This window comes from Carettochelys insculpta, chromosome 3 (assembly GCF_033958435.1).
Source record: "Carettochelys insculpta isolate YL-2023 chromosome 3, ASM3395843v1, whole genome shotgun sequence".
NCBI lineage: Eukaryota > Metazoa > Chordata > Testudines > Carettochelyidae > Carettochelys > Carettochelys insculpta.
In genome coordinates this window covers 211,370,468-211,386,204 of record NC_134139.1, presented here as the reverse complement: position 1 = coordinate 211,386,204, position 15,737 = coordinate 211,370,468, and the positions used below count along the sequence as shown (strand labels likewise).

At 47.6% G+C, this 15,737-nt stretch overlaps 1 protein-coding gene across 4 annotated transcripts in view; it reads left to right on the top strand.

Annotated features, from left to right (window-relative positions):
- The window catches only part of IFT172 (intraflagellar transport 172), a 231,338-nt gene that overhangs the window by 188,467 nt on the left and 27,134 nt on the right, over positions 1–15,737 (top strand). For 3 of the 4 annotated variants that reach the window (XR_012645170.1, XM_074991602.1, XM_074991601.1), the window contains one exon: positions 2,774–2,869. The exons of the other annotated variant lie outside the window; for it this stretch is intronic. Coding sequence is in view for 2 of the 3 variants with exons in the window: in XM_074991602.1 (XP_074847703.1) it covers positions 2,774–2,869 (96 nt within the window). In the remaining variant the exon portion in view is untranslated. The remainder of the gene's footprint in view (positions 1–2,773; positions 2,870–15,737) is intronic. 4 annotated transcript variants of the gene reach the window in all.

Below are 15,737 nucleotides of genomic sequence, written 5' to 3'. Positions count from 1 at the left end.
AGAGAAAGCTTCAGCAGCTCCTTTAAATGAAGTAATGTCCAGTCTCCATCCCCTTGCTTCCCACATCCAGAGGTTAGAGTTCATAGGGCAATGTTAGACTCAGCCCAAGCCAGGGCATACCTGCTACAAGCGAGGTTTGGGGCCCTCACAGATATTATTCAAGGCTGCATACAGTTTTTCACCAGCATAAAAAGTAACTGCCTGAAGTATCTGGGACATCTGGCAGCTTGAACCTACATGGTGTGGCATGCCAGACTCAGACTGCAGCCTCTCTCTGAAAACATCCACGCAGGGTGCAGCGGCAGTCCAAAAAGCAAACAGGATGTTAGTAATCATTAAAAAGGGATAAAGAATAAGACAGAGAATATCTTATTGCCCTGGTATAAAATCATGGTACGCGCACATCTTGAATGTTGTGTACAGGTATGGTCTCATCTCAAAAAAGATATATTGACATTAGAAAAGGTTTAAAAAAGGCAACTAAAATGATTAGGGGTTTGGAATGGGACCCATATGAAGCGAGATTAAAGAGACTGGGTCTTTTCAGAGGAGAAAAGAGTAGACTAAGGGGGGATATGAGAGAGGTGTATGAAATTATGAGTGGTGTGGAGAAAATGAACAAGGCAAAATTATTTACTTGTTCTCATAATATCAGAACTAGTGGACACCAAATAAAATCAATGGGCAGCAGATTTAAAACAAATCAAAGGGGGTTCTTCACATAGCACACAGTCAACCTGTGGAACTCCTTGCCAGAGGAGGCTGTGAAGGCCAGGACTATAACAGATTTAAAAAAGAGCTAGATGAATTCATGGAGGTTTGGTCTATTATTAATGTCTGTTTGCCAGGATGGGTGAGGAATAGTGTCCCTAGCCTCTGTCAGAAGCTTGAGATGTACGACAGAAGAGAGATCGCTTGATTGTTACCTGTTCGGTCCACTCCCTGTGGGGCACCTGGCACTGGCCACTGACAGCAGACAGGATACTGGGCTGGATGGACCTTTGGTCTGACCCAGTGTGGCCGTTCTTATGTTCGTCGGTCATTGCTGGCTTCAGTATTACCTGCCCAGAAAGAGACTGAACAGGTTGGTGACCCTACCTCACCTGGTCCTAGATTCCCTCCTATGGTGGCTCAGCTGTCTAGAGGTCTGCTCAGGGATCCTGTTCTCCAGTCCACGCCTAGCTAGTCCTGGCTCTAGTGATGGATGCATCAGATATGGGGAACATATCTAGGAGACCCCAGGATTCAAGATCTCTGATCGTGGATGGACCTGGTTCTCCACATCAGCATCAGAGAACTGGGAGCGGTGCACCTAGTGTGCCAAGCTCTCTGGGCGCACTTCATTAGGTGCTGTGTATCAGTCCTGACTGACAATAATGCCACAATGTACTGTATCAACAAAAGGGAGGTGCACATTTCTCTCCCTTGCACAAAGAAGCCCTCATTCCGTGGGACTTCTGTGTAGAGCATTTAGTACACCTACATGTGTCACACCTCCCAGGGTACAGATCTGGAAGACCATCTCAGCAGGTTTTTGCATGGCAATGAGTGGTTGCTTTGCCCAGGTGTCCCAATTTCAGTCTTCCAGTGGTGGGGTTTTCCACAGAGAGACCCGATTGCCATGCGGGAGAGCAGGAAATGCCAGCAGTTCTGCTCCTTTGAGAACCCTGCTTTCCTGCTGAAGGTTGTGTCACAGTTTCACACTAACCAAGACATCTTTCTCCCTCTTGTACTCTAAGCCATTCTAGCGGCAGGGAGCAGAGACTCATGCTCTGGATGTCCGCAGAGCACTGGCCTTTTTCATCAAGAGAACAGAACTGTTCAAATAATCAGTTCAGCTACTGGTGTCAGTGGTGGGCAGCCTGTGTCCTCTCAACATATCTCATCACGCATAGCATCCTTCACTTGTGAGCCCTACAGCCTAGCTGGAGTTCCCATGCCCCCAGTCCTTGTGCACTCCAAGTGAGTGCAGGCTTTGTCAACATCTTCCAGGGTGCGGCTCCTGACTTGACTTGGGAATCTGCAGAACAGCAGTGTGGCATTCTGTCCATGCTGCCACCATGCAGGCCGGGGATGACGCAGTCTTTGGAAGGGCAGTGCTGCAGGGCTCTCACTCCACCTCCTGAACTGTGGATTGTGAGGTACCTGACTGGAATTGACATGAATAAGCCCTTGAAGAAGGAAGAACAGTTGCTGAGGTTTTAGGTGGACCGTACTGTTATTGTTAGGGAGTAATCTTCTGGCACCTGTGCATGTGGGCTCGCACCTGACTGGAATGGGCGTGAGCGACCTATCTTGAAGAACAGCAGTTACAAGAAGGCGAGTAACAGTTTTTCGGGGAGGGTCCCCTTACTGTGCCCTCCACAGGCCTCATGCATACTTTTGTGCTTTTTCCCTTACAGCCCTTGGGAAACAACTGTAGGTGGAGAGGCTGACCAGGCAGGGCTCTTCTGGGCTCAGACACTGGGAGCTGGGGATTCAGAGGGGGATTGAGAGGGCAGTGGCTCTCCAGGGCTCGCTCAGTGGGTAGTGGCACAGGGGGTGCAGGGCCCTCCAGGGCTCAGTAATTGACTGCTGGAGATCCACTCTTTGCTCTCTGGGGCTCAGACACTGGGCGCCGAGGATGCAGGCAGAGCACAGAATGGGCAGTGCTCAGACCCAGAGGGCAGTGGCTCTCTGGGGATCAGACATGGGGTTCGGGGTGCTAGCGAAGTGGATTGCATCTCTCTCTCCTATAAGTATTGGTTGGGTCTCAAAACTTCTTTGCCCTCAGGATGTTGTGGCCACTAAGCTCTCCATTGCCCTTCTGCGCCACACTGATCTCATCCCTGCAGACAAGGCCTTTTATGAAGCTGGCACAGCAGCCAAGGTAAGTGACAGTCTGATATACAGGTGCCTGAGCAGGAATGTGTGGTCCCCTGGCTACCAGGGGTTCTGCCTCTTCTGGGGGAGTGATTCCTCCTCTGGCAGCTTTTCCTCCTTCTCTCAGTCCTACCTGGTGTGCTCCCACGTCCATCGTCCACCAGCCCCTCAGCAAAAATGGCTGCAAATGCCCCTCCTTTGGGTGTTTTCCATGGACATGCATCCCATGAGGCATGAGGAGATGGCAGCAGGTCTGGCAGTAGAGTGGTGGTCCTCAAATTGGCGGGGGCGGGGTTAGGCATGGGTCTTGGGGTCAGCAAGTCCCCACCCTCACTGCCCTCCTGGCCGCCACTCCTGATTGGAGATAAGGGGAGGATCTGCTGCAGAGAGGTGCCCTGCTGCGCCATCTGGGATCCTTAATTACCTTGAGCAGTCCCCAGCCTGGACCTCTTGAACTATTGCCCACCCTACTTTTTACCACCTGCAGACTGTGCAGGGAGTTTCTGGTAGGAGGCAAGCTTCAGTGACTTCAAATGAGGTTGGGGCCCTGGCACCATCAACCCAGCCACAGGCTACATCTTGCACTTCAGCAGCCCTGGATGGCCACAGCTGGTACACTCTAGTACCAAGGGTGTGTTGATATAAGCCTCCTGTCTTGCCCTCATTGCACAGTCGGTGCATGTGCTGTAGGCTGGTAGAGAAGAACACCCTGCATTTTCTGTCTTCATCAGACTGGATTGGCTGTGAGCGGCATGTGGGCTTGTGCACAGGTTCAAAGAATGCACTTGTGCTGGCAAAGCTCCCAGGCTTTGGACAGATACAGCAATTTTGTAAATACACATAGTAATTGGGAGGGCCATATACCCCTCCCGCTCTTTGCAGTGGCTCATGCACATGAGTGCCAGCCTGAGGGCAGCTGTCAGAATGCAGGACAGATGTCCCAAGCTGGTTGTATGTTCTACATTCAGATTTCACCAACCTAGTATTAAATGTAGAAAATGTGAACTCTTCTTACCATGGCATCCCAGGCAGGCCCCTTGGGCCTTTTGGTCTGTCTGCCACCCAGCAAGCTGAACTGAGTCAAACTGCCATACACCACAGAGCACAAAAGAGTCAGATTGCCTTCAGCCCAAGGACCCCAATCACTAAGAATCATAGAAGTGGAGGAAACCTAGAGAGGTTTCCCATATCAACCCAGTCCTGTCTGCCGAACTAGGGGTCACAAGATGAAATTAATGGGTGGTAGGTTTAAAGCTAAGAAAAGGAAGTTTTTCTTCATGTAGCACATGGTCAGTCTGTGGAACTCCTGGCCAGAGGATGTTGAGAAGACCAGAATTTTAACAAGGTTCAAAAAGAGCTAGATAAATTCACTGAGGTTAGGTCCACCAGTAGCTGTTAGCCAGGATGGGTGAGAATGGTGGCCTCAGCCTCTGTGTCAGAGGCTGGAAATGGATGACAGGAGAGGGATCACAGAATCACAGAACCTAGGGCTGGAAAGGACCTCAGGAGATCATCTAGTCCAGCCCCCTGCTTCAAGCAGGAGCAACCCCCATTAAGTCATCCCAGCCAGGACCTTGGGCACCCGGGACTTAAAAACCTTGAGGGATAGAGAATCCACCACCTCTCTAGGCAACTCATTCCAGTGCTTCACCCCCCGCCTGGGGAAGGAGTTTTTCCTAATATCTAACTACACCTCTCCCTCTTCAGCTTCTGACCATTACTCTTTGTTCTGCCACCTGACACCACTGAGAACAGTTTCTCACCCTCCTCTTTAGAGCTCCCCTGCAGGAAGTTGAAGGCTGCTATTAAGTCACCCCTCAGTCCTCTCTTCTGTAAACTAAACAAGCCCAAATCCCTCAGCCTCTCCTCATAGGTCTTGTGCTCCAGCCCTAATCATTTTTGTTGCCCTCTGCTGAACCTGCTCTAGCAAATCCACATCTTTTTTATACTGGGGAGCCCAAAACTGGACATACTATTCCAAATGTGGCCTCACCAGTGCCTAATAGAGGGGAATAATTACTTCTCTAGGGCCATGTCTACACTAGCCCCAAACTTAGAAATGGCCACGCAAATGGCCATTTCGAAGTTTACTAATGAAGTGCTGAAATGCATATTCAGCGCTTCATTAGCATGTGGGCGGCCGCAGCACTTCGAAATTGATGCGCTGCGCGGCCGTCCCAACGGGGCTCCTTTTCGAAAGGACCCCACCTACTTCGAAGTCCCCTTATTCCCATCAGCTCGTGGGAATTCGAAGTTTGGGGCTAGTGTAGACATAGCCTAGATCTGCTCGAAATGCTCCTCCTAATGCACCCTAGTATGCCGTTAGCCTCTTGGCTACAAGGGCACACTGTTTACTCATATCCAGCCTTTCATCCACCATAACCCCTAGGTCCCTTTCCATCGTACTCCTGCTGAGCCAGTCGGTCCCCAGCCTGTAACAATGTTTGGGATTCTTCCGCCCCAGTTGCAGGACTCTACACTTCTCCTTGTTGAACTGCATCAGATTCCTTTTGGCCCAGTCCTCCAATTTATCCAGGTCCCTCTGGATTCTCTCTCTACCCTCCAACGAATTTACCTCTCCCCCTAGTTTTGTGTCATCTGCAGACTTGCTGAGGGTGCAATCCAGTCCCTCATCCAGGTCATTAATGAAGATGTTGAATAACACTGGCCCCAGAACCGAGCCTTGCGGCACTCCGCTTGAAACAGACCGCCATCCAGATATTGAGCCATTGGCCACTACCCATTGGGCCCGACCATCAAGCCAGCTTTCTATCCATCTTATAGTCCAAGGATCCAATCCATATTTCCTTAACTTATGGACAAGAATGTTGTGGAAGACTGTATCATAAGGTTTGCTGAAATCAAGGTATATCACATCCACTGACTTCCCCATGTGCACGGAGCTTGTTACCTCATCTTAGAAGCTAATCAGATTGGCCAGGCAGGACTTGTCCCTTGTGAATCCATGTTGGCTACTTTTGATCACTTTCTCCTCTTCCAAGTGCTCCAAAATGGATTCCTTGAGGATCCCCTCCATTATTTTCCCAGGGATTGGGGTAAGGCTGACGGGTCTATAGTTCCCTGGATTGTGCTGCTTTCCTTTTTTAACGATGGGCACTATGTTTGCCTTCTTCCAGTCATTGGGTATCTCCCCCGATCTCCAAGAGTCTTGAAGGATAATGGTCAAAGGTTCAGTAATGACCTCTGCCAATTCCCTTAGTACCCTCAGGTGCATTAAATCCAGACCCATGGACTTGTGTACATCTCATTTTTGTAGATAGCTCAGAACTTGTTCCTTCCCCACAGATGGCTGCCCTCCACCTTCCCATACTGCACTGTCTATGGCCATCATGGGGAAGTTGACTTTGTCCGTGAAGACCGAGGCAAAAAAAGCATTGAGTACTTCAGCTTTTCCTACATCATCTGTCACTAGGTTACCTCCGCCATCCATCAGAGAGGTAGCCGTGTTAGTCTGTAGCTTTGAGAACAACAAGAAGTCTTGTGGCACCTTACAGACTAACAGATATTTTGGAGCATATGTTTCGTGGGCAAAGACCCACTTCATCAGATGCATGAGTGGGGGGGGCGTTTCAGAGGGGTATTTAAAGAGTGGTGTCCCAGTAAGAGGGAGGGCCAGAGCTGACAAGGTCTATTCAGCAAGGTGGAAATGGCCCAGTATCAACAGCACTTATCAAAAGAGTGAAAAACAAGTCAGATCAGATGGGGGTGTGAGCCTTTGTCACAGTCTGAGGGGGAGATACTAGCACCCAGAGCACAGAAACTGCCCTTGTAAGCTGCGAGCCACTCCCAGTCTCTGTTTAATCCATGGTTAATGGAGTCAAATGTGCAAATAAATTGCAGCTCAGAGGTTTCTCTCTGCATTTGATTTTTGAAATTTATGATTATGATTGGCCCACTTTCTCCTCTTCACCCAGGAAACCCACTTGATTGTTCCCTCCTCCTTCCCCACTTACCTCAGGGCTTGTGTCATCTTCCCCCGATGAACCTAGTTTAAAGCCCTCCTCACTAGGTTTGCAAGGCTGCCCGCAAAGATGCTCTTTCATCTCTTCGTGAGGTGGGTCCCATCTCTTCCTAGCAATCCCTGTTCACAAGAAAGAATCCCATGGTCAAAGAAACCAAATCCTTCCCTGCTACACCACCTACGCAACCACGCGTTTACCTCTGTGATTCGACGATCCCTACGCGGACACCTTCCTTCTGCAGGGAGCATAGACGAGAACACCACTTGCGCACCGTATTCCTTGATCTTCCTTCCTAGGTTACGTAATCTGCCATGATCTCATCAAAGTTGCTCTCAGCTGTGTCATTGTTCCTACGTGGAGAAGCAGGAATGGGTAATAGTCTACAGGTTTAACAATTTTTGGCAGGGACTCTGTAATATCCTGGATTCTAGCTCCAGGCAAGCAGCAAACTTGCCGGGATTCTAGGTCTGGACAGCAGATGGATGACTCCGTCCGACCACCGCCACCTGTCTTTTTCTCTTAGGGGTGGTGGTCATTGAACTCCCATCCCTAGCGCTGTGCATCCCATGCCTTAGAAACTGTGGGGACTCTTTCAGATACAATCCCTATGAGGTGTCAGCCCTAGTTATCTCTGCCTTATCACCTGTGGAGAGAGGCTGAAAGCGGTTACTTAACTCCACTGGAATTGAAGAGACCTGAACGGGTTTTCTCCTCCTGGAGATAACATGCTTCCAGTTCTCCTCCTTGTTTTGGGCAGCCTGCTGTTCCTGCAGTATTATCTGTTGCCTTGTGTCCAGGAAGTCTTCACCCTCTCTGATGGACCTGAGGGTTGATATTTGCACCTCAGGTCCTAATCACATGATAAGTACCTATTCTGTTAACCCCCTCTGGGGCATCTGGTATTGGCCACTGTCAGCAGACAGGACATAAGAACATAAGAATGGCCATACTGGGTCAGACCAAAGGTCCATCAAGCCCAGCATCCCATCTGCCGACGGTGGCCAATGCCAGGTGCCCCAGAGAAGGAGAACAGAAGGCAATGATCAAGTGATTTATCTCCTGCCATCCATCTCCTGCCCTTGTTATGAAGGCTAGGGCACCATACTTTATCCCTGGCTAATAGCCATTTATGGACCTAACCTGCAAAAATTTATCAAGCTCTTTTTTAAACCCTAATAGAGTCCTGGCCTTCACAGCCTCCTCGGGCAAGGAGTTCCACAGGTTGACTGTGCGCTGTGTGAAGAAAAATTTCCTTTTATTAGTTTTGAACCTACTACCCATCAATTTCATTTGGTGTCCCCTAGTTCTTGTATTATGGGAAAAGGTAAATAATTTAATTTTTCTATATTCACTGGGCTAGGTGACCTTTGGTGTGACCCAGTATGGCTGTTCTTACGTTCTGTGGCCTCACACCATGGGCGACCTCAAAAATTAAATCACTCAGGGTTTGGCTTCAGCCCCTGATGTCAGGGCTTAGGGTCCCAAACGTCAACCCTGCAGGGCAGGGCTTTGACTTTTGCCCTGCCCGTTAGGGCATCTTGTTAGTCTAAGAGTGGTCCTGTTTGGCAGACCACCTGAAACCTGCTCCTGGCCCCCAGTGGGCCCCAGATACATGGCTGAGAATGACTGGGCTAAGGTACTGCCGAGTTGCCACATGCAGTTCACTGAGCGCTAACTGCTAGACTAGCTCTCTATGACCCCAGTGCCTAGGAGCGCAGTCCTGGGCCAGGCATCCATGGCACAAGGCACTGCGTAGATGCAGAATGAAAAGACAGTGTGCACCACTGAGCTGACAAGCCAAGCTTAACCCCTGAAGCAGGTTAAAAATCTCCTCCATAACTTTGTTTCTAGCATTAACTCTGGTTACACCGTATAGTCTTATAATCTAGGTAAATTCCTAGTCCCTTTCGGTCTCTCACTATGTCCTTGGGCTGAACAAGTTCATGTGGCAAAGAGTTCCACAGGCTAATAATATTCCTTTGCAGAGGATTTGAATTTCCCTCATTTTAATTTTGTTTGCACCCTTTTTCTTTTGTTGTGAGACAAGAAGAGCAGAAGGCTCCCAGTGTCGCTTCTCTAGGCTAGCCATTCCTTTAAGTACTTTGGTCACATCCCCTTATTTGTCTCTGAGGGGAACAGTCCCAATCTTTTTGCTCTCCCTTCAAAGGAGATGTTTTCAAGTCCTTGATCATTCTTGCTGCGTGTCTCTGAACCCCTTGTTCTTCAATAGCCTGAGACACAGGATGCTATTCCTCCTGCAAAGAGGTTTACCAATTTTGAAATAACACACCTGCTATTTCAAATTTATTTTGAAATATCAAAACAAAAAGCAGTCAAGTAGCACTTTAAAGACTAGCAAAATAGTTTATTAGGTGAGCTTTCGTGGGACAGACTCAATATTTAAGACACAGAGAACCAAAAACAGTAAGCAAGGAGGACAAATCAGAAAAAGATAATCAAGGTGAGCAGTGGAGGGGTGAGGGGGAAGGTCAAGAATTAGATTGAGCCAAGTATGCAGACGCGCCCCTATAGTGACTCAGAAAGTTCCCATCACGATTTAAACTTGGGAACTTTCTGAGTCACTATAGGGGACTCATCTGCATACTTGGCTCAATCTAATTCTTGACCTTCCCCTCCACCCCTTCACTCTCTGATTTGCTCACCTTGGTTATCTTTTTCTGATTTGTCCTCCTTGCTTACCGTTTTTGTTTCTCTGTGCCTTAAATATTGAGTCTGTTCTGGTCTGGCTATGGTCTGAAGAAGTGGGTCTGTCCCACGAAAGCTCACCTAATAAATTATTTTGCTAGTCTTTAAAGTGCTACTTGACTGCTTTTTGTTTTGATTGTGTATGGACTAGCACGGCTTCCTCTCTGTTATTATTTTGAAATAATGTGTGTAGTGTAGATGACAGCAAAGTTATTTTGAAATAACAGCTGTTATCCTGAAATAACTTTGTTGTGTGGCCATAGCCATAGTGATCGAGGTCCCAGAGGGAGATGGCTGGTGAAGCTAGCAATGAGAGGACCACAACGAGGGGAGTTAGAGAGGGAGTTACTGGGGCAGTTAGGATTGTGTCTGGTGACTGTTTGAACCATTGGTACCTTGTTTCAGAGGAATAGCTATGTTAGTCTGTTTCAGCAAAAACAACCTGATGCATGAAGATGAGGGATCCAACCCATAAAAGCTTATGCCCAAGTAAATTTGTTACTCTTTAAGGTGCCAAAGGGCTCTTCATTGGTACCTTTCTTTATCATCTTTGCTCAGCCTCAGTCAGCCTTGTCATTACCCCCTCCTCTGTGGTTAATGAGGGGGTAGGGCTCACCTAGGAGACAAGGTCTTAAGCACCAAGGGCAGGCAAGATCCATCCTGCTTAACACTTGGATATGGCCTGCAGGCTGTATCTGACCTGCGTATTATATATATGCCACAGTCTGCTGGGGGAGTGGCTGTGCACCATTAATATTGAATTTATCAGTTTGTTCCAAAACTTCCTGTAATGACATCTCAATCTGGGACGGTTCTTCAGATTTGTCACCTAAAAAGAATGGCCCAGGTTTGTGAATCTCCCTAACATCTTCAGCCCTGAAAACCAAAGCAAAGAATTAATTTAGTTTCTCCGCAATGGCCTGATTGTCTTGGAGTGCTCCCTTAGCATCTCGACCATCCAGTGGTTCAGGAGGCTTCCTGCTTCTGATGTACTTAAAAACAGTTTACTATTTACTTTCTGAGTTTCTGGCTAGCTGTTCTTCAGACTCCCTTGCACTACACTACAGCACAAATGCGAAAGGCGCTCATTTGAAATTCACAGTTTGAAAGATCACATTGCAAAATGGAGCATCCACACACAAACAGCAGCTGGCACCTCCTATTCACCCTTTTGAAAGGATGAGGTGCTCTTTCAAAAGAGACCATCCACACTGCCACAAGCACCCTTTCAAAAGAAAGGGCTGGGAAATGCCCCAGATGGGGTTGCATGGCGGACAAGCCCTTCCGGGCCCACAGCCAGCCATTTCCTTAAAGGGCCCCTCCCAAGTACCCTCGCCCTGCACACGCTGACGCCTGCAGATGTACACATGCCCTGCAGAGTGTGGAAGTATAACATTGTATAAGTATAACGTTGTATAAGGGGACATGCTGGATACATTGTATATGAGAGGGACATGCCAAAACATGTTACAAAGTATCTGAGGGAGCACACGTAGGGACAGTTAGCTTTTGAATGGAGAAGCAGTTAAGATGGAGCCAGCACGTCTAAGAAGCAGGCATCAGAATGGAAGGTGTGAAGGGCAATTAGTTAAGTTAACTGGAAGCTGTTAAAGGAGATTGTTAAGGGTGGCAGGTAATTAAAGATACGTGACTGGTCTCAGGGATCTCGAAGGGTGGTGACTAAACTCTTTTTCTACCTTTTGTCTGTAACTTGTCTGTAACTTGTTCTCCAAAAAACTGTATAAATTAAGAGACACAAGCCCCACTCGGGGGGCTCACTTCTAAATGTATTAGCAGAGCGGCTTTGCTAATAAAACAGAGTGGTCTGATAAATTGTGAGTCTGAGTCAAACTTTGACAAGAGCCAGTGCACTGACCTGAGGGCTTTCGCACAGCCAGATGGACCCACAACAGCAACTGACAGTGGCCATCATGAACTCCACGGTCGCCCTGCTGGCCATGGCAATCACAGCCACCCTCGACCTCTTCCTTTGAAAGAGACCCCCTTCCAGGTCCGTGGAACCCCTCCACCCAGACCTGTCCATAGTGGTGGACAGTGCCATGGGAGCTGGGGTGTGCGCCCCACTGGGTTCTCACCAGAGGGTCCCTCAACAAGATCTGATGATGCCCGGCTGGCTGTCTTCCAGCTGGACCACCATGAGGAGAGGTTGATGACAAGGTCCCCCTCCTCACTGGACCACTCTGTGGGCAGGTCAGCGTTCAGCTGAGTGGTGCTGCCTGGGGGTCCAGCCTCCTTCCATGTCCCTGGGGTGTAGCTCATCTGCCATAAGAACATAAGAATGGCCATACTGGGTCAGGCCAAAGGTCCATCCAGCCCAGCATCCCATCTGCCGACAGTGGCCAATGCCAGGTGCCCCAGAGAAGGAGAACAGAAGACAATGATCAAGTGATTTATCTCCTGCCATCCATCTCCTGCCCTTGTTCTGAAGGCTAGGGCACCATACTTTATCCCTGGCTAATAGCCATTTATGGACCTAACCTGCAAAAATTTATCAAGCTCTTTTTTAAACCCTAATAGAGTCCTGGCCTTCACAGCCTCCTCCGGCAAGGAGTTCCACAGGTTGACTGTGAACTGTGTGAAGAAAAATTTCCTTTTATTAGTTTTGAACCTACTACCCAACAATTTCATTTGTTGTCCCCTAGTTCTTGTATTATGGGAAAAGGTAAATAATTTTTCTATATTCACTTTCTCCACACCATTCATGATTTTATATACCTCTATCATATCGCCCCTCAATCGCCTCTTTTCCAAACTGAAAAGTCCCAGTCTCTCTAGCCTCTCCCCATATGGGACCCGTTCCAAGCCCCTAATCATCTTAGTTGCCCTTTTCTGAACCTTTTCTAATGCCAATATATCTTTTTTGAGGTGAGGAGACCACACCTGCACGCAGTACTCAAGATGTGGGCGTACCATAGTTTTATATAGGGGAAGTATGATATCTTTTGTCTTATTATCGATCCCTTTTTTAATAATTCCTAACATCCTATTTGCTTTACTAACTGCCGCTGCACACTGCGTGGATGTCTTCAGAGAACTATCCACTATAACTCCAAGATCCCTTTCCTGATCTGTCGTAGCTAAATTTGACCCCATCATGTAGTACGTGTAATTTGGGTTATTTTTTCCAACATGCATTACCTTACACTTACCCACATTAAATTTCATTTGCCATTTTGCTGCCCAGTCACTCAGTTTGCTGAGATCTTTTTGTAGTTCTTCACAATCTGTTTTGGTTTTGACTGTCCTGAACAACTTGGTGTCATCTGCAAACTTTGCCACCTCACTGCTTACCTCATTTTCTAGATCATTGATGAACAAGTTGAACAGGATCGGTCCCAGGACTGACCCCTGGGGAACACCACTAGTTACCCTCTTCCATTGTGAAAATTTACCATTTATTCCCACCCTTTGTTTTCTGTCTTTTAACCAATTTCCGATCCATGAAAGGATCTTTCCTTCTATCCCATGACCGCCTAATTTACATAAAAGCCTTTGGTGTGGGACCGTGTCAAAGGCTTTCTGGAAATCTAGGTATATTATGTCCACTGGGTGCCCCTTGTCCGCATGTTTATTAACCCCTTCAAAGAATTCTAATAGATTAGTTAGACACGACTTCCCTCTGCAGAAACCACGCTGACTTTTGCCCAACAATTCCTGCTCTTCTACGTGCCTTGCAATTTTATTCTTTACTAGTGTTTCTACTAATTTGCCTGGTACTGATGTTAAACTTATCGGTCTATAATTGCCAGGGTCTCCTCTAGAGCCTTTTTTAAATATTGGCGTTATATTGGCCATCTTCCAGTCATTTGGTACCAAAGTGGATTTAAAGGATAGGTTACAAACCACTGTTAATAACTCCGCAATTTCACATATGAGTTCTTTCAGAACTCTTGGGTGAATACCGTCTGGTCCTGGAGACTTGTTACTATTCAGCTTATCAATTAACTCCAAAACCTCCTCTAATGTCACTTCAATCTGAGAGAGTTCCTCAGATTTGTCACCTAAAAAGGCTGACTCAGATTTAGGAACCTCTGTAACATCCTCAGCCGTGAAGACTGAAGCAAAGAAATCATTTAATCGCTCCGCAATGGCACTGTCTTCCTTGATCGCTCCTTTTATATCTTTATCGTCCAAGGGCCCCACTGCTTTTTTAGCAGGCTTCCTGCTTCTAATATATTTAAAAAACATTTTACTATCGTTTTTTGAATTTTTGGCTAGCTGTTCCTCAAAATCTTTTTTGGCTTTTCTTATTACATTATGACACTTAATTTGGGAGTGTTTATGTTCCTTTCTATTTTCCTCACTAGGATTTGACTTCCACTTTTTAAAAGCTGCCCTTTTCTCTCTCACTGCCTTTTTAACATGGCTGTTTAGCCATGGTGGTTCTTTGTTAGGTCTCTTACTGTGTTTTTTTATTTGGGTTATACATTTAAGTTGGGCCTCTAGTATGGTGTCTTTAAACAGTTTCCATGCAGCTTCCAGGGGTTTTAGTTTAGTTACTCTACCTTTTAGTTTCTGTATAAATAGCGTCCTCATTTTAGTGTAATTCCCCTTTTTGAAATTAAATTCTGGAGTGTTTGACCGCTGCGGTGTTCTTCCCAACACAGGAATATTAAAAGTTATTATATTGTGGTCACTATTTCCAAGCGGTCCAGTAACAGTTACCTCTTGGACCAGATCCTGCGTTCCAGTCAAGACTAGATCGAGAATTGACTCTCCCCTTGTGGGTTCCTGTACTAGCTGCTCCAAGAGGCAGTCATTTAAGGCATCAAGAAATTTAATCTCTGAATCCCGTCCTGAGGTGACATGCACCCAATCAATATGGGGATAATTGAAATCTCCTATTATTACTGTGTTTTTTATTTTGATAGCCTCTCTAATCTCCCTTAACATTTCAGCATCACTATCACTGTCCTGGTTAGGTGGTCGGTAATATATTCCTAATGCCATATTCATATTAGAGGAATGAATTGTTATCCATAATGATTCTATGGAACATTTTGATTCCTTTAGGATTTTTGCTTCATTTGATTCTATATTATCCTTCACATATAGTACCACTCCGCCACCCGCACGACCTGTTCTGTCTTTCCGATATAATTTATATCCCGGTATGATAGTGTCCCACTGATTGTCCTCATTCCACCATGTTTCTGAGATGCCTATTATGTCAACTTCCTCCATGATGTACAGGATGGCATGCAGAGTAGCTGTCCCTGGGCCCCAGGAAGGTTCTGAGCTCCTGGAAGAAGGGGCAGGATGCGGGCCTTGCCCCTGAGCAGACAGTGGAGTCATGGGCCCAGGCATAGCCCTGCTGCACCTCCTTGACCTTGCTTCTGACTTGGTCAGGATTGCAGGTAGTGTGTCCATGGGCAGCCAGCCCGGTGGCGAGCCAGGAGAAGGCAGCCACGTTGTAACACTTGCCCCCCATCTCCTGGAGGGCCGCCTCCTCTGCCCAAAGGCCCAGGAGGTCTCTGAGCTCTGGCTCTATCTAGGAAGGGGCCCACTGGGGGGGCCTGTGTGGGCCCCTGTGAGGGCTCTGACGGGGGGGCCTGTGGGGACTGACTGTTTGACGTTATGCTATTTTGAAGTTGAGGGGGTGGCTGTGAGGGTGTTCTGGCGGCAGTTCATGCCTTTGCTGCTAACACACTCTGATTCCTGTCATGGGGTTTCTGGGTCCCCGCAGCTGTAAACACAGACAGACTCGTGGAGCATAGAGCACTGCTGACACCAGCCAGAGCATCTCCGTGCGCCAGCTGGCTGACACCATGGAGGACTCCTCTTTCGAAAGAGTGGCCCGTGGAGTGTCTACATACATGTTCTTTCGAAATGGGCTGCACTTCCTGCCCTGGGATCGGAGGAGCACTTCTCCAAGTGTCCCCATGGGTGCTCCACCTTAGGTGTCAGGCTTGCCCTGGTGCTGCAGACCAGAGATCTTCCGTGGCCATTTTCAGCTGGACCACACGTGCATGTGCTCCAGCGCGCTGCTTCGTGCTCTTTTGATCACATGCGCGGTCCAGTCTAAGCCAGTTTGTCTCAGCCGCCAGGGGCTGCAGACGGGGACTCTGTCTTCTCAGCATTTGAAGAAAAGTGTCTTTTCCTTCTCTTTTATTGCTCCTGTTGAAGTTGGACTTCGTTCCAGTTTGGTTCATTCCTGACCCTAAA